General features: G+C 45.6%; 1 protein-coding gene across 1 annotated transcript in view; it reads right to left on the reverse strand.

The window, feature by feature from the left end:
* Positions 1 to 4839: 4839 nt before the first annotated feature.
* The window catches only part of C5H1orf115 (chromosome 5 C1orf115 homolog), a 35812-nt gene continuing 21139 nt past the window's right edge, over positions 4840 to 19512 (reverse strand). Inside the window, exon 2 of the mRNA XM_069768470.1 lies at positions 4840 to 9087. Within this exon, the coding sequence (XP_069624571.1) occupies positions 8965 to 9087 (123 nt within the window). The 3' untranslated portion in view covers positions 4840 to 8964. The remainder of the gene's footprint in view (positions 9088 to 19512) is intronic.

Genomic DNA, 19512 nt, shown 5'->3' on the forward strand with positions numbered 1-19512 from the left:
AGGAGGAGGCCTCCGCTGATCGCTTCTTATTTAACAATTTCCAATCATTAACTTAGTCCATCAGGTCATTTCCTCCAGCCACTCTTCCCTCTCGTTCTGGATCGGATAGAGTTAAAAAAAAAAAAAAAAACCTCTGCGGCTCATCAGTGATTCGGCATCATTAATCTCATTATTAGGCCGTTTTAACTATTTACTTTCCAGACTGCTCAGGGAACATCACCTATAAGGGTATGTGCACACGTCCGGATTTTTTGCGGATTTTCGCTATAAAAACGCTATAAATCCACATAAAAAACGCTAAAATTATGCATTCTATCATTTAGAATGCATTCCGCATTTTTTGTGCAGATGTATGCATTTTTTTCCGCAAAAAAAACGCAATCCGCAAAAAGAATGGACATGCTCATTCTTTTTGCGGATTTTTTGCGGATTTAATAGCAAAACTGACATTCAGGGAAAAAAAAAAAACCCGCAAAAATTCCGCAAAAAATCCGCGCAAAAACCACGCAAATTCCGCGAGAAATCCGCGCTGAAAAAAACGCGAATTTCTGGCAGAATTCTCAGGATTTTGTCAGTAAAAAAACCTGACGTGTGCCCATACCCTTAGGCTATGTGCACACGTTCAGGATTTCTCGCAGAAAATTCCTGAGAAAAACCTGAAATTTTCTTCAAGAAATCTGCATGCGTTTTTGCCGCGTTTTTGGTGCGTTTTTGTTGCGTTTTTGATGCGTTTTTTTCCGGACATTTCCCAATGCATTTTGTAGTGGGAAATCCGCAAAAAAAAACGCAAAATTAATGAACATGCTGCGTTTTTTACCGCGATGTGCACAAAACATGCAGAATTCATTCTAAATGATGGGATGCTTATTGTATGCGTTTTTTTTTTTGCGGTTTTATAGCGTTTTTATTGGGAAAAACCGTGAAAAAAAACGCGAAAAAACAGCAACGTGTGCACACAGCCATAGCCTCATTCAGACATCAAGAATTTTCCGCATGCGCAAAAAAAAAAGTCCGCCGAGTGCTCCAACAGGGCGCTAATCGTGCACGCTCCAAACAGGGCGCTAATAGTGCACGCTCCAAACAGGGCGCTAATCAAGCACGCTCCAAACAGGGCGCTAATCGTGCACGCTCCAAAAAGGGCACTAATTGTGCACGCTCCAAACAGGGCGCTAATCGAGCATGTTCCAAACAGGGTACTAATCGAGCACGCTCCAAACACAGTGCTAATCGTGCACGTTTCAAACAGGGCGCTAATCGTGCACGCTCCAAACAGGGCGCTAATCGAGCACGTTTCAAACAGGGCACTAATCGTGCACGCTCCAAACAGGGCGCTAATCCAGCACGTTCCAAACAGGGCGCTAATCGTGCATGCTCCTGTGCGCTAATCATGCACGCTCCAAACAGTGCACTAATCGTGCACGCTCCAAACACGGTGCTAATAGTGCACGCTTCAAACACGGCGCTAATTGTGCACGCTCCAAACAGGGCGCTAATCGAGCACGTTCCAAACAGGGCGCTAATCGAGCACGCTCCAAACAGGGCACTAATCGTGCACGCTCCAAACAGTGCGCTAATCGTGCACGCTCCAAACACGGTGCTAATCGTGCACGCTCAAAGCAGTGCGCTAATCGAGTATGCTACAAACAGTGCACTGATCGTGCACGCTCCAAACAGTGCGCTAATCGTGCACACTCCAAACAGTGCGCTAATCGTGCATGCTCCAGTGTGCTAATCGAGCACGCTCCAAACAGGGCGCTAATCGTGCACGCTCCAAACAGGGCGCTAATTGTGCACGCTCCAAATAGGGCGCTAATCAAGCACCTTCCAAACAGGGTTCTAATCAAGCACGTTCCAAACAGGGCACTAATCAAGCACGCTCCAGTGCGCTAACCGTGCACGCTCCAGTGCGCTAATTGTGCACGCTCCAGTGCGCTAATCGTGCACGCTCCAAACACGGTGCTAATCGTGCACGCTCCAAACAGTGCGCTAATTGTGCATGCTCCAAACATGGTGCTAATCGTGCACGCTCCAAACATTGCACTAATCGCGCACGCTCCAAACATTGCACTAATCGTGCACACTCCAAACAGTCCGCTAATCATGCACACCCCAAACACGGTGCTAATCGTGCATGCTCCAGTGCGTTAATCGTGCACGCTCCAAAAACGGTGCTAATCGTGCATGCCCCAAACAGTGCACTAATTGTGCACGCTACAAACATTGCACTAATCGTGCACGCTCCAATCAGTGTGCTAATTGTGCACGCTCCAAACACGGTACTACTCGTGCACTCAAACCAGTGCGCTAATCGTGCACATTCCAGTGCGCTAATCGTGCACACTCCAGTGCGCTAATCATGCACGCTTCAGTGTGTTAATCGTGCACGCTCCAAACAGTGCGCTAATCAAGTACACTACAAATAGTGCGCTAATTGTGCACACTCCAAACAGTGAACTAATCGTGCACACTCCAGTGCGCTAATCGTGCACGCTCCAAACACGGTGCTAATCGTGCACGTTCCAGACATTGCATTAACCGCGCACGCTCCAAACATTGCACTAATCGTGCACACTCCAAACAGTACGCTAATCCTGCACACCTCAAACACTGTGCTAATCGTGCACGCTACAGTGCGCTTATTGTGCACGCTCCAAACAGGGCGCTAATCAAGCACGCTCCAAACAGGGCGCTAATCGTGCACGCTCCAAACAGGGCACTAATTGGGCACGCTCCAAACAGGGCGCTAATCGTGCACGCTCCAAACAGGGCACTAATTGGGCACGCTCCAAACAGGGCGCTAATCGAGCATGTTCCAAACAGGGTACTAATCGAGCACGCTCCAAACACAGTGCTAATCGTGCACGTTTCAAACAGGGCGCTAATTGTGCACGCTCCAAACAGGGCGCTAATCCAGCACGTTCCAAACAGGGCGCTAATCGTGCACGCTCCAGTGTGCTAATCATGCACGCTCCAAACAGTGCACTAATCGTGCACGCTCCAAACACGGTGCTGATAGTGCACGCTTCAAACAGGGCGCTAATTGTGCACGCTCCAAACAGGGCGCTAATCGAGCACGTTCCAAACAGGGCGCTAATCGAGCACGCTCCAAACAGGGCACTAATCGTGCACGCTCCAAACAGTGCGCTAATCGTGCACGCTCCAAACACGGTGCTAATCGTGCACGCTCAAAGCAGTGCGCTAATCGAGTATGCTACAAACAGTGCACTGATCGTGCACGCTCCAAACAGTGCGCTAATGGTGCACACTCCAAACAGTGTGCTAATCGAGCACGCTCCAAACAGGGCGCTAATCGTGCACGCTCCAAACAGGGCGCTAATTGTGCACGCTCCAAATAGGGCGCTAATCAAGCACCTTCCAAACAGGGCGCTAATCAAGCACGTTTCAAACAGGGCACTAATCAAGCACGCTCCAGTGCGCTAATCGTGCACGCTCCAGTGCGCTAATTGTGCACGCTCCAGTGTGCTAATCGTGCACGCTCCAAACACGGTGCTAATCGTGCACGCTCCAAACAGTGCGCTAATTGTGCATGCTCCAAACATGGTGCTAATCGTGCATGCTCCAAACATTGCACTAATCGCGCACGCTCCAAACATTGCACTAATCGTGCACACTCCAAGCAGTCCGCTAATCATGCACACCCCAAACACGGTGCTAATCATGCATGCTCCAGTGCGTTAATCGTGCACGCTCCAAAAACGGTGCTAATCATGCACGCTCAAAACAGTGCGCTAATCGAGTACGCTACAAACAGTGCACTGATCGTGCACACTCCAAACAGTGCGCTAATCGTGCATGCCCCAAACAGTGCACTAATTGTGCACGCTACAAACATTGCACTAATCGTGCACGCTCCAATCAGTGTGCTAATTGTGCACGCTCCAAACACGGTACTACTCGTGCACTCAAACCAGTGCGCTAATCGTGCACATTCCAGTGCGCTAATCGTGCACACTCCAGTGCGCTAATCATGCACGCTTCAGTGTGTTAATCGTGCACACTCCAAACAGTGAACTAATCGTGCACACTCCAGTGCGCTAATCGTGCACGCTCCAAACACGGTGCTAATCGTGCATGTTCCAGACATTGCATTAACCGCGCACGCTCCAAACATTGCACTAATCGTGCACACTCCAAACAGTACGCTAATCCTGCACGCCTCAAACACTGTGCTAATCGTGCACGCTACAGTGCGCTTATTGTGCACGCTCCAAACACTGTGCAAATCGTGCACGCTCCAAACATTGCACTAAGCGCGCAAGCTCCAAACATTGCACTACTCGTGCACAATATTTATTCTTTAATTTTCACTTTTTTTTTTTTTATCCCTAATGTACGGTTTACCTCTATGTACTATAGGTGAAGAAAACTATTTAGATCTTTATGCAGAGAAGATTCTCCTACACTTGCAGCCTTTGGCTCATTGTTACTGTTTCTGCCTTCCAGGTTAGGGGTCCTGAGTTTGAATTCAGGGTACTATAAAATTTACCAAAATCTATCTAGGGGAAGATTAATTCCCACACAGGGAGGGACCACTTTCCCCGCGCAACAAAGGGAGATAATGAACATACTAGTGTCCTGTGTGGTTGGATGTGTACTATGATTCCTAGGAGTCTACATAAACCATAATAAGTAATAACACACCACCGCCTCCCTCGTTGGGCCCCCCTCCCCCATGGGCCCCTGTGTAGCTGAACTTAAGCGTCTGCCTCTCACCAGATCACTTCGGAGACATCTGTTATTTGATTGGTCCACACAGTCAAGAGACCTGTTTGTATTAACAATAGTTGTTAGTTTTCTGCAAGATTCTATTTGAAAAGATTGGGGAAAAAAACTTTATTTACACAGAATGTACATTACAAAGACTTCAATATACAATACTTATAGGGTTAATTATTAATTATCTTTAAAATGTCTTCCTACAGAACAAATATACAGAATAAACTGTGGTTGCAGGACTCATTCACTATAAAAACCATGTCATTATTTTTGCCAGTCGCTGTCCTGGCTGAAGAAGGAGCCTTCCCTCTCACTGTCCTGGCTGCAGCAGGAGCCTCCCCCCTCACTTTCCTGGCTGCAGCAGGAGCCTCTCCCCTCTGACCTGTGTGCTGTAGGACAAAATATTACTAAGGCTATGAGAACAAGACTTCATTCCACCAGCAGCAAAAGATGGAACTGATCATCAGCAAATTAACCTCAGGATTCCTACAAGACTGATCATACAGAAAATGACAAACAGCCAGGTCAATTCTATTTCATTTTTTTTATTTAAAGGGTTATTTCCATCTTCATAAATGTCAGATTGTTGGATAGGGCTTGTAAATAAAAGAAATTTTGCAATTTACTGCTTATAAAAATTTTCACCCGTTTTTGAGATATTAACATTTTTCTTTACAGGCTGTTACCTTGGAAACCGACCACTGCTACTAGACAGCAGAACACGTGCTGTGCTTGAGCTTTTTTAAAAAATAAATAAATTCTTGTTTTTTTGTGCTTAAGTTTTTAAAACTAGTTCTTTATGCTCTTGATTGTTGGTGCATGCCTTTACCTACTAATCACATCCAGGTTCAGCCCAGTGCTTGTAAGTTAAATAGCAGCGGCGGTCGGTCTCCTAGGCAACAAGGTGTAAAAAAAAAAGAAAAATGGTAATATCTCAAGAACGGCAGCAAATTTTATTAACCAGTAAATTGCAAAAGTGCTTGTTTTTACTAGCTCTATCCAACAATAGTCACCTAAGAAGATAGGGAAAACCCTTTAAAGGTTAGTTTAATTAATTTATAGGTGCACTGTTCCTTTGAGAAATGAACACAGCTCAGGAAAACATTTACATAATTCAAAATTGGTATTTGACAAGTAAAACAATTTTTTTCATGACTCGTGAAATGTTTCAAATTGTCGCTCAGCCCATTGGTTCTCAATTTACACCTAAATCTTCATGATAATTAACCAAAATATCCAAAAGTATACAAATCTTCATAAAAGTATCTCAACTTATACAATTGTTAAAAAACATCACACAAATAAGATAAAAAATTAGGACAAAATGATTAAAAAAACTGAAAAAAAAAAAATCGTCACACAAATAAGATTAAAATTAGGACAAAATGACTAAAATAAATCACCAAAAATTGTGGAATTGCACACACACATACGGTATGTAAAAAATTTTTTTTCCTCATTTTTGAGGAGGTCTTCATTTTGATGGGGGAGGGGCGGACTTGATTACATAATTTCTGGTATTTTTTATTTCATGTCTGTGTTATTATTTATATTGCTTGTACATATATGATATATTAGATAAAAATACAAGTATTATTAAAACAAGTATTATCTATCAACTATCATTGCTATATTTTTGGCGTTTTTTGAATTGCACCTTCTCCAAAATGTGAATGTCTCTAAGTGGACACTATTTTGTGTTCTTAATCTTATTAAGGTTCAGTGCTCTGTATTGATTTATTTATTACTATATCTTTATAGTTATCATAGAATTTCCAATTCATCTGCATAGACATAGAAATAACCGATAAAATAGTGTCTCCCTCCGCCACCACTAGAGGTCACTGCACACTGTATGCAGTAAACATCTCGGCTCCCTCTAGTAGTGACTGCAGGTAACAAAATGTTATGATCTTTTACAGTTGATCCGAAACTCATAAAGACTCATTTAAAAAAAAATTAGCGTAGTGTTTTAGATGAAAATTCAACCTGTTTAAAGATGAAACTTTATTTTAAAGAGATGATTCTGATATACAAATATATGTTAGAGTGCATTTCATTTCACTTTAAAGGGGTTTATGTAATTAAAGCTGTTTCAATGTATAATATATACGGTATATATATATATATATATATATATATATATATATATATATATATAATTTTTTTTTCTTCAGAAATACACTTTTCTCATTATTGTTTATATCTCTGCTTACTTTTATTGGCTATAAATGCTTTTATTTGCATCCAGAGGCTGAAAATCTCTTCTGATTATGTCCAACAGACTCAGGAAAATGATTAGTTGCAGTGTATCTTTCTTGTAATGAGCCTTTAGCAGCAGGGCATGACGGAGAGGACAGTTGCTGTTTAGCATTTGGATAAAAATCAGGTTTCCATTCACTAACAGCAAGCAGCAATTTTGAAAAATGTTAAATCTATTTGAAATGTACAGGATGTTTTTGTTTTAGATTATATTATTTCAATTTTGCTCATTAACACATAAAGGACGAGGTAGACATCCTCAATACTATCCGGTTACTCGATGGTATAACTACCATTTATATAAAGTCCCATTTGTAAACAGAAGAACAATCAGTGTAATCTACATTCCCAGATGATCTGCCTCTAAAACAGGGAGCAAAACATCAGATTAGCATATATTCACTGCTTAAAGGGGACACGTCTCCAGGTCAGAAGTGGCCAGTTTTTTGCTCTCGTTTTATTCCCACTGCTCCACTGAGAATTGGAGTTTTTTCGCTTTTCAAATCCGAGATTCGGTTCTATAGATATGGGATTTTCGATTTGCTGCTGTTGTTTTTGGTGTTTTGCAAGGAGGCGTGACTCACAGGACAAGATAGCCTAAAGACACGCCCCCAGAAAAAATCCTGCGAGCCACGTCCCCTTAGCAGTAAACAGCGGTAAATAAAAAGACCCATATCTCTGGAACTGTTTGGCGGATTTAAAAAAAATAAAAAGCGGAAAATTCAGAGGATCAGTGGAAATAAAATGGGAGCAAAACAAACTACTTTTCACCGGGTGACAGGTCTTTTTTTAAAAGGGTTTTAAGGTTTATATAATTTATTTTCAAGACTATCTTGAGTTAATAGAAGGAGCAGTTTAGGAGCACGATGTATGACCCAGAGAGGAGATCAGTTGCTACAAAGAGTGCCTCTTTCTGGAGGACCCAGCATGTCTATGTACTACATCAGTTACCTTTAGATTTCAATGGGTGCTATGTAATACCTCATTTCACCTGTGGAGGCACTGCGGGGAAACTGATCACTATCACATCTGATCACCAGAGATCCACCAAAGGATCACCTGTGATCAGCTTGTTTTTGAGGGGATCTTTCTGAAATATCTCGTTGGTTCTAGTATGCTAAACAGTCAAAACTTAACCCTAATTCCACATACTCCATCCTCTATCTTTCTCGCCACAAGTAATAAAATCTCCTCCTTCTTCTACGCTCTACTATAATACAAACCTACGACTATCCTTCAGCCACATACTAAATCTCTCTGATCCTCTTCATAAAATGCACATATCTCCTCAGGGTGTGTCCTTGTGCCACCACAGATAGTGCTGCCCTCCTCTTAGCAATGGCGACCCATGGGCCACTCAAGAATCTGCCCGAGCTGTGACTACAGCCCCTAAAAATTCACTACAGGAAAGTTGATAGACATTGTTTTATACATAGACCCCCATACACTCGTTTTCACATGAGCATGACAAGTGCTCTAGGCAACCCCTTTAAAAAACAATTGTCGCCAATGATGGACAACCCCTTTAAGCAAGGAGCGGTTAGTAATTTTCCCTATAGTGGCCTCTAAAGGTGAAATGGAGAATTACATGTCAGTTGAAAGTACAACCTTGGTACCATTTCTGGGAACCAATATGGCCACCATGACAGCCCTTCAAGGGGTTGCCATAGATGTTGATAGACGGCAGCATGGTCTAATTCATGGCAGCCATATTGGTTGTCATGTGACTTCATATATTTTTTTAAAGGGTAAATGCTCAAAGTCAATATTTCCAGTTTTAGACTTTGCCGCCATTCTTTAGGAGGAGCCGGTGGCTACTGTCTATGGTATAATATAAGAGATGATCAGGTGCCACCATGTTCCTTCCTCGCGGTTCTTCATCGTGTCATTTTTATAACTTCCACTGTTTGGTCCATTTTTTTCTCTTCTTCTATGAAATGTCGGAATACAGTTCTCCAAACGGATTTAGTGAGATGACGCTGAAAGCACGACTGAAGTGACCCCGAACGGAGCCACATAGGCGTTCGCCAGTCCCTGCAGGCCAATAATCATGTAGCGGCCGGCGGCTCTCAAGGCTTTTCCAAAGTTCTAAAAAAAAAGTATCAAGAAGAAAAAATACATTACATAACAATGAAGAACTAAAATGGAGCATAAAGTCAGACTTGGGCTTCAATGTCCCTTTAAATGACTCTTAAGAGGAGAACTAAACGCACCAACCCGAGGCTGAAATTTAGCGTTGCCTCCTAATGGTTCCCTGAACCCCTCTTAATCACTGATCAGGGACGAAAGTTGCATTTGCACCGACATTTGCTCACTGGTCACATGACATCACATAAAACTTTGCTGGAGTTCTCTCCATTAATGGCGTAATCTGGTGCGGATTACGTAATCCCTGAAATCTGCAGACAGCGCAAGTAACACAAGATACAATAATGGACATTATAGGTCATCACAGGCTGAGTCACAGGGTGCAGAGAGCCGCCGAGAGAGACAGGCTGGAATCCATACACCTCCGGGGACATCATACATTGCAGTGCAAGTCATGGAGTCCCCGATACAGCCACACGGCTCCTATTACAATAACATCCACAGTGCCCATGTCGCCACCATCAGTGTCCAAAAGGTGCCCACCACAGTGCCCCTATTATAATGACTTCTGATGTGTCCACAAGGGGCCTACCACAGTGCCCCTATAATAGTGCCTTCTGATGTGTCCACAAGGTGCCTACCACAGTGCCCCTATTATAATGACTTCTGATGTGTCCACAAGGGGCCTACCACAGTGCCCCTATTATAATGACTTCTGATGTGTCCACAAGGGGCCTACCACAGTGCCCCTATAATAGTGCCTTCTGATGTGTCCACAAGGTGCCTACCACAGTGGCCCTATTATAATGACTTCTGATGTGTCCACAAGGGGCCTACCACAGTGCCCCTATTATAATGACTTCTGATGTGTCCACAAGGGGCCTACCACAGTGCCCCTATAATAGTGCCTTCTGATGTGTCCACAAGGTGCCTACCACAGTGCCCCTATTATAATGACTTCTGATGTGTCCACAAGGGGCCTACCACAGTGCCCCTATTATAATGACTTCTGATGTGTCCACAAGGGGCCTACCACAGTGCCCCTATAATAGTGCCTTCTGATGTGTCCACAAGGTGCCTACCACAGTGCCCCTATTATAATGACTTCTAATGTGTCCACAAGGTGCCTACCACAGTGCCCCTATAATAGTGTCTTCTGATGTGTCCACAAGGTGCCTACCACAGTGCCCCTATAATAGTGCCTTCTGATGTGTCCACAAGGTACCTACCACAGTGCCCCTATAATAGTGCCTTCTGATGTGTCCACAAGGTACCTACCACAGTGCCCCTATAATAGTGCCTTCTGATGTGTCCACAAGGTGCCTACCAGTGCCCCTATTATAATGACTTCTAATGTGTCCACAAGGTGCCTACCACAGTGCCCCTATAATAGTGCCTTCTGATGTGTCCACAAGGTACCTACCACAGTGCCCCTATAATACTGCCTTCTGATGTGTCCACAAGGTACCTACCACAGTGCCCCTATAATAGTGCCTTCTGATGTGTCCACAAGGTGCCTACCAGTGCCCCTATTATAATGACTTCTAATGTGTCCACAAGGTGCCTACCACACTGCCCCTATAATAGTGCCTTCTGATGTGTCCACAAGGTGCCGACCAGTGCCCCTATTATAATGACTTCTAATGTGTCCACAAGGTGCCTACCACAGTGCCCCTATAATAGTGCCTTCTGATGTGTCCACAAGGTACCTACCACAGTGCCCCTATAATAGTGCCTTCTGATGTGTCCACAAGGTGCCTACCACAGTGCCCCTATAATAGTGCCTTCTGATGTGTCCACAAGGTGCCTACCACAGTGCCCCTATAATAGTGCCTTCTGATGTGTCCACAAGGTGCCTACCACATTGCCCCTATAATAGTGCCTTCTGATGTGTCCATAAAATGCCCACCACAGTGCCCCTATTATAATGATTTCTGATGTGTCCACAAGGTGCCTACCACAGTGCCCCTATTATAGTGCCTTCTGATGTGTCCACAAGGTACCTACCACAGTGCGCCTATTATAGTGCCTTCTGATGTGTCCACAAGGTGCCTACCACAGTGCCCCTATAATAGTGCCTTCTGATGTGTCCACAAGGTACCTACCACAGTGCCCCTATAATAGTGCCTTCTGATGTGTCCACAAGGTGCCTACCACAGTGCCCCTATAATAGTGCCTTCTGATGTGTCCACAAGGTGCCTACCACAGTGCCCCTATAATAGTGCCTTCTGATGTGTCCACAAGGTACCTACCACAGTGCCCCTATAATAGTGCCTTCTGATGTGTCCACAAGGTACCTACCACAGTGCCCCTATAATAGTGCCTTCTGATGTGTCCACAAGGTGCCTACCACAGTGCCCCTATAATAGTGCCTTCTGATGTGTCCACAAGGTGCCTACCACAGTGCCCCTATAATAGTGCCTTCTGATGTGCCAACAAGGTGCCTACCACATTGCCCCTATAATAGTGCCTTCTGATGTGTCCATAAAATGCCCACCACAGTGCCCCTATTATAATGATTTCTGATGTGTCCACAAGGTGCCTACCACAGTGCCCCTATAATAGTGCCTTCTGATGTGTCCACAAGGTACCTACCACAGTGCCCCTATAATAGTGCCTTCTGATGTGTCCACACGGTACCTACCACAGTACCCCTATAATAGTGCCTTCTGATGTGTCAACAAGGTGCCTACCACAGTGCCCCTATAATAGTGCCTTCTGATGTGTCCATAAGGTGCCTACCACAGTGCCCCTATAATAGTGCCTTCTGATGTGTCCACACGGTACCTACCACAGTGCCCCTATAATAGTGCCTTCTGATGTGTTCACAAGGTGCCTGCCACAGTGCCCCTATAATAGTGCCTTCTGATGTGTCCATAAAGTGCCTACCACAGTGCCCCTATAATAGTGCCTTCTGATGTGTCCTCAAGGTACCCACCACAGTGCCCCTATAATAGTGCCTTCTGATGTGTCCACAAGGTGCCTACCACAGTGCCCCTATAATAGTGTCTTCTGATGTATCCACAAGGTACCTACCACAGTGCCCCTATAATAGTGCCTTCTGATGTGTCCATAAGGTGCCTACCACAGTGCCCCTATAATAGTGCCTTCTGATGTGTCCATAAGGTGCCTACCACTGTGCCCCTATAATAGTGCCTTCTGATGTGTCCACAAGGTGCCTACCACAGTGCCCCTATAATAGTGCCTTCTGATGTGTCCATAAATGCCCACCACAGTGCCCCTATTATGACTTCTGATGTGTCCACAAGGTGCCTACCAGAGTGCCCCTATAATAGTGACCTTCTGATGTGTCCATAAGGTACCTACCACAGTGCCCCTATAATAGTGTCTTCTGATGTGTCCATAAGATGCCTACCACAGTGCCCCTATAATAGTACCTTCTGATGTGTCCATAAGGTGCCTACCACAGTGCCCCTATAATAGTGCCTTCTGGTGTGTCCACAAGGTGCCTACCACAGTGCCCCTATAATAGTGCCTTCTGATGTGTCCACAAGGTGCCTACCACAGTGCCCCTATAATAGTGCCTTCTGATGTGTCCACAAGGTGCCTACCACAGTGCCACTATAATAGTGCCTTCTGATGTGTCCACAAGGTGCCTACCACAGTGCCCCTATAATAGTGCCTTCTGGTGTGTCCACAAGGTACCTACCACAGTGCCCCTATAATAGTGCCTTCTCATGTGTCCACAAGGTGCCTACCACAGTGCCCCTATAATAGTGCCTTCTGATGTGTCCACAAGGTGCCTACCACAGTACCCTATAATAGTGTCTTCTGATGTGTCCATAAAATGCCCACCACAGTGCCCCTATTATAATGATTTCTGATGTGTCCACAAGGTGCCTACCACAGTGCCCTTATAATAGTGCCTTCTGATGTGTCCATAAGGTGCCTACCACTGTGCCCCTATAACAGTGCCTTCTGATGTGTTCACAAGGTGCCTGCCAAGGGGCCCCTATAACAGTGCCTTCTGGTGTGTCCATAAGGTGCCTGCCACAGTGCCCCTATAATAGTGCCCTCTGGTGTGTCCATAAGGTGCCTACCACAGTGCCCCTATAACAGTGCCTTCTGATGTGTCCACAAGGTACCTACCACAGTGCCCCTATAATAGTGCCTTCAGGTGTGTCCACAAGGTGCCTACCACAGTGACCCTATAATAGTGCCTTCTGATGTGTCCTGTTATGGACCTGGTGGTTAGGAGCACCCCGAACGACCTGATGGTTAAACTCACACAGGACAAGATCTGGGAAGTAAGAGCTCTGCTGACCGCAACCCCTAATCCTATCACACAACTAGAAATAGCCGTGGAGCGTACCTAACACGACCTAGACGCCTCTTCACAGCCTAAGAGCTAACTAGCCCTAAAGATAGAAAATAAAGCCTACCTTGCCTCAGAGAAATTCCCCAAAGGAAAAGGCAGCCCCCCACATATATTGACTGTGAGTAAAGATGAAAGTCACAAACACAGAAATGAAACAGATTTCAGCAAAGGGAGGCCCAACTTACTAAACAGACTGAGGATAGGAAAGGTAACTTTGCGGTCAGCACAAAAAACTACAAAAGACCACGCAGAGTGTGCAAAAAGACCTCCGCACCGACTCACGGCGCGGAGGTGCCACTCTGCATCCCAGAGCTTCCAGCTAGGAAGGCAAAATCATGATAGCCAACTGGACAAGGAAACAATGAACAAATAATTAACTAGCAGGGACTTAGCTTCTGCTGGAGTAGACAGGTCACCAGAAAAATCCAAGAGCGAACTGAACCAGTACAAGAACATTGACAGCTGGCATGGAGTAACGATCTGAGTGGAGTTAAATAGAACAGCCAGCCAAAGAATAAACTACGTCACCTGTGGAAGGAACCTCAGAAGCAGCAGCTCCACTCACAGCCACCAGAGGGAGTCCATGGACAGAACTCGCCGAAGTACCATTCATGACCACAGGAGGGAGTTCGAAAACAGAATTCACAACAGTGTCCACAAGGTGCCTACCACAGTGCCCCTATAATAGTGCCTTCTGATGTGTCCACAAGGTACCTTCCACAGTGCCCCTATAATAGTGCCTTCTGATGTGTCCACAAGGTGCCTACCACAGTGCCCCTATAATAGTGTCTTATGATGTATCCATAAGGTACCTACCACAGTGCCCCTATAATAGTGTCTTCTGATGTGTCCACAAGGTGCCTACCACAGTGCCCCTATAATAGTGTCTTCTGATGTATCCACAAGGTGCCTACCACAGTGCCCCTATAATAGTGCCTTCCGATGTGTACATAAATTGCCTACCACAGTGCCCCTATAATAGTGCCTTCTGATGTGTCCACAAGGTGCCTACCACAGTGCCCCTATAATAGTGCCTTCTGATGTGTCCATAAGGTGCCTACAACAGTGCCCCTATAATAGTGCCTTCTGATGTGTCCATAAGGTGCCTACCACAGTGCCCCTATAATAGTGCCTTCTGATGTGTCCTCAAGGTGCCTGCCACAGTACCCCTATAATAGTGCCCTCTGATGTGTCCACAAGGTGCCTGCCACGGTGCCCCTATAATAGTGCCTTCCGATGTATCCATAAGGTGCCTACCACAGTGCCCCTATAATAGTGCCTTCCGATGTGTCCACAAGGTACCTACCACAGTGCCCCTATAATAGTGCCTTCCGATGTGTCTATAAGGTACCTACTACAGTGCCCCTATAATAGTGTTTTCTTATGTGTCCACAAGGTGCCTGCCACAGTGCCCCTGTAATAGTGCCTTCCGATGTGTCCATAAAGTGCCTACCACAGTGCCCCTATAATAGTGCCTTCTGATGTGTCCATAAGGTACCTACCACCGTGCCCCTATAATAGTGCCTTCTGATGTATCCACAAGGTGCCTACCAGTGTCCCTATAATAGTGCCTTCTGATGTGTCCTCAAGGTGCCTACCACAGCGCCCCTATAATCGTGCCTTCTGATGTGTCCTCAAGGTGCCTACCACAGTACCCCTATAATAGTGCCTTCTGATGTGTCCACAAGGTGCCTACCACAGTACCCCTATAATAGTGCCTTCTGATGTGTCCTCAAGGTGCCTACCACAGTGCCCCTATAATAGTGCCTTCTGATGTGTCCATAAGGTGCCTACCACAGTGCCCCTATAATAGTGCCTTCTGATGTGTCCACAAGGTACCTACCACAGTGCCCCTATAATAGTGCCTTCTGATGTGTCCATAAGGTGCCTACCACAGTGCCCCTATAATAGTGCCTTCTGATGTGTCCACAAGGTGCCTGCCACAGTGCCCTTATAATAGTGCCTTCTGATGTGTCCACAAGGTACCTACCACAGTGCCCCTATAATAGTGCCTTCTGATGTGTCCATAAAGTGCCTACCACAGTGCCCCTATAATAGTGCCTTCTGATGTGTCCATAAGGTGCCTACCACAGTGCCCCTATAATAGTGCCTTCTGATGTGTCCACAAGGTACCTACCACAGTGCCCCTATAATAGTGCCTTCTGATGTGTCCATAAGGTGCCTACCACAGTGCCCCTATAATAGTGCCTTCTGATGTGTCCATAAGGTGCCTACCAGAGTGCCCCTATAATAGTGCCTTTTGATGTGCCCTCAAGGTACCTACCACAGTGCCCCTATAATAGTGCCTTCTGATGTGTCCATAAGGTGCCTACAACAGTGCCCCTATAATAGTGCCTTCTGATGTGTCCATAAGGTGCCTACCACAGTGCCCCTATAATAGTGCCTTCTGATGTGTCCTCAAGGTGCCTGCCACAGTACCCCTATAATAGTGCTCTCTGATGTGTCCACAAGGTGCCTGCCACGGTGCCCCTATAATAGTGCCTTCCGATGTATCCATAAGGTGCCTACCACAGTGCCCCTATAATAGTGCCTTCCGATGTGTCCATAAGGTACCTACTACAGTGCCCCTATAATAGTGTTTTCTTATGTGTCCAAAGGTGCCTGCCACAGTGCCCCTGTAATAGTGCCTTCCGATGTGTCCATAAAGTGCCTACCACAGTGCCCCTATAATAGTGCCTTCTGATGTGTCCATAAGGTACCTACCACAGTGCCCCTATAATAGTGCCTTCTGATGTGTCCATAAGGTACCTACCACAGTGCCCCTATAATAGTGCCATCTGATGTATCCACAAGGTGCCTACCAGTGTCCCTATAATAGTGCCTTCTGATGTGTCCTCAAGGTGCCTACCACAGCGCCCCTATAATCGTGCCTTCTGATGTGTCCTCAAGGTGCCTACCACAGTACCCCTATAATAGTGCCTTCTGATGTGTCCACAAGGTGCCTACCACAGTACCCCTATAATAGTGCCTTCTGATGTGTCCTCAAGGTGCCTACCACAGTACCCCTATAATAGTGCCTTCTGATGTGTCCACAAGGTGCCTGCCACAGTGCCCTTATAATAGTGCCTTCTGATGTGTCCACAAGGTACCTACCACAGTGCCCCTATAATAGTGCCTTCTGATGTGTCCATAAAGTGCCTACCACAGTGCCCCTATAATAGTGCCTTCTGATGTGTCCATAAGGTGCCTACCACAGTGCCCCTATAATAGTGCCTTCTGATGTGTCCACAAGGTACCTACCACAGTGCCCCTATAATAGTGCCTTCTGATGTGTCCATAAGGTGCCTACCACAGTGCCCCTATAATAGTGCCTTCTGATGTGTCCATAAGGTGCCTACCACAGTGCCCCTATAATAGTGCCTTTTGATGTGCCCTCAAGGTGCCTGCCACAGTAACCCTATAATAGGGCCTTCTGATGTGTCCACAAGGTGCCTGCCACAGTGCCCCTATAATAGTGCCTTCCGATGTGTCCATAAGGTACCTACTACAGTGCCCCTATAATAGTGTTTTCTTATGTGTCCACAAGGTACCTACCACAGTGCCCCTATAATAGTGTCATCTTATGTGTCCACAAGGTGCCTACCACAGTGCCCCTATAATAGTGCCTTCAGGTGTGTCCACAAGGTGCCTACCACAGTGCCCCTATAATAGTGCCTTTTGATGTGTCCACAAGGTGCCTACCACAGTGCCCCTATAATAGTGTCTTCTTATGTGTCCACAAGGTGCCTACCACAGTGCCCTATAATAGTGTCTTCTGATGTATCCACAAGGTGCCTACCAAAGTGCCCCTATAATAGTGTCTTCTGATGTGTCCACAAGGTGCCTGCCACAGTGCCCCTATAATTGTGCCTTCTGATGTATCCACAAGGTGCGTACCACAGTGCCCCTATAATAGTGCCCTCTGATGTGTCCACAAGGTGCCTGCCACAATGCCCCTATAATAGTGCCTTCTGATGTATCCACAAGGTACCTTCCACAGTGCCCCTATAATAGTGCCATCTGATGTGTCCACAAGGTACCTACCACAGTGCCCCTATAATAGTGCCTTCTGATGTGTTCTCAAGGTACCTACCACAGTGCCCCTATAACAGTGCCTTTTGATGTGTCCACAAGGTGCCTGCCACAGTGCCCCTATAATAGTGCCTTCTGATGTGTCCTCAAGGTGCCTAACACAGTGCCCCTATAATAGTGCCTTCTGATGTGTCCATAAAATGCCCACCACAGTGCCCCTATTATAATGACTTCTGATGTGTCCACAAGGTGCCTACCACAGTGCCCCTATAATAGTGCCTTCTGATGTGTCCATAAGGTGCCTACCACAGTGCCCCTATAATATGCCTTCTGATGTATCCACAAGGTGCCTACCACAGTGCCCCTATAATAGTGCCTTCTGATGTGTCCATAAAATGCCCACCACAGTGCCCCTATTATAATGACTTCTGATGTGTCCACAAGGTGCCTACCACAGTGCCCCTATAATAGTGCCTTCTGATGTGTCCATAAGGTACCTACTACAGTGCCCCTATAATAGTGTCTTCTTATGTGTCCACAAGTTGCCTACCACAGTGCCCCTGTCACGATATTGTATTGAATATCATATAAGTTTAGTTTCTCTTGTTAGCCAGGCTGTGGGCTAAACCCCCCCCCCTTCCCTTTCACTCAGGCAAGAGCGTGTCTTGTCAATGCATGTGGGGGAGTTTTATTGAAGAAAGGTATTTACGACTGGCATAGCTGCAGTGGAGAGTATACTAGCTGAAACTGGTTGAGAAGCTTCCAGAATCTATGAGAGTCTTTGTTCTAATATGATAAGATATTGGGCTAATGAGTTAGGCTAGAAAAAGGAAAAAATACATATTTTTTACGTCCCTCGGCGGATCTGTCAACCACTCTAAACATGAGCTTCTAACTTCATCAGGTAAAAAAGTAGGGATTTCTCTGTAATTATGCATCACAAATAGGACATATTTGATCTCATTAGAATGCCAATGTTAATACGAGATGGATGCTGGGTTTGTTATGACTATGACGTGTTCTGTAGCGGAGATACAGGCATTAGACAAACTTGTGTTAAATCTAGTAAGACTGAAAAGGTAGGACGGTCTGGGATAGCCAGCCCTTTCTGTGATGTCACTGGCTGCAGTTTATAAGTTTTTGGCCAGACCCCAGCAGGGGTCTGTCTGCTGGAACCCATGTGAGTCTGACCTAAAGAGCTGTTCCTAATGCACTGGGACAGATGGAAACTCCACTAGCCTGGTTGCCCACATGATCTGAACACATGTAAGTGTTATTTCTCATTTAACCCCTGTTTTTTATAATTACCTTGTACATATATTCAATTGTCTCATATTGTAACATCTTTATATGACTTATTTTATAAACACTGCCTGAAACCTTTGACGGAGTATAATATTTAATACTAGAGTCGTTCTTCCTGTTCTAAAACGTACCCTGTCTCCTGAAGGGAATTGCGCTACTGTTTTGGGTTAGCTTCGGACCCGTTTAATCGAAGCTGGTGGCCGCTTACCGTGTGCAGGCCTCTGGGTGTTGTTGTAGCGACTGCGGCGTTGATAATTAATGTTCCTGCCTGAGTGGGAGTAGTTTATTGCATCGCTGCAGCGTGCCCAATAGCCAGTACATAGCAGGCAGCCTTTCTGGCGACTAATTACCCTAGGTGCAGTACCTAATCTGACCTGACCGTAAGGGGGGCGCCAGAGAGCTGCAAGTTTTAAGTGGAACTGTAAGCGGGATATACATAAATCCCTGCAGTTCATGGTATATTGAAGAGCAGTGGGATACCTAGAATAAGCCCCTGCTGTAAACTAAGAGGTCAATAGTCTTGTGTGTGTTTTTTCATCACATTGTGGAGTGGAGGGATAACTAAGATAAGCCCCCCTGCACATGTGATAGCCGACTGTTGGCCTAAAGTCATCCCGATCTGCGACGTGGGGGTGACGGTCACGGTGTGAATCGTGACATATTGGTGGCAGCGGTGGGATCTTAGAGCATTAGTGATTTGGTTTGAGTAATCATTCATCTCACTAAAAACTTGCAAAGTTCTTGCGAGG

This window comes from Ranitomeya imitator, chromosome 5 (genome assembly GCF_032444005.1).
Source record: "Ranitomeya imitator isolate aRanImi1 chromosome 5, aRanImi1.pri, whole genome shotgun sequence".
Classification (NCBI taxonomy): domain Eukaryota; kingdom Metazoa; phylum Chordata; class Amphibia; order Anura; family Dendrobatidae; genus Ranitomeya; species Ranitomeya imitator.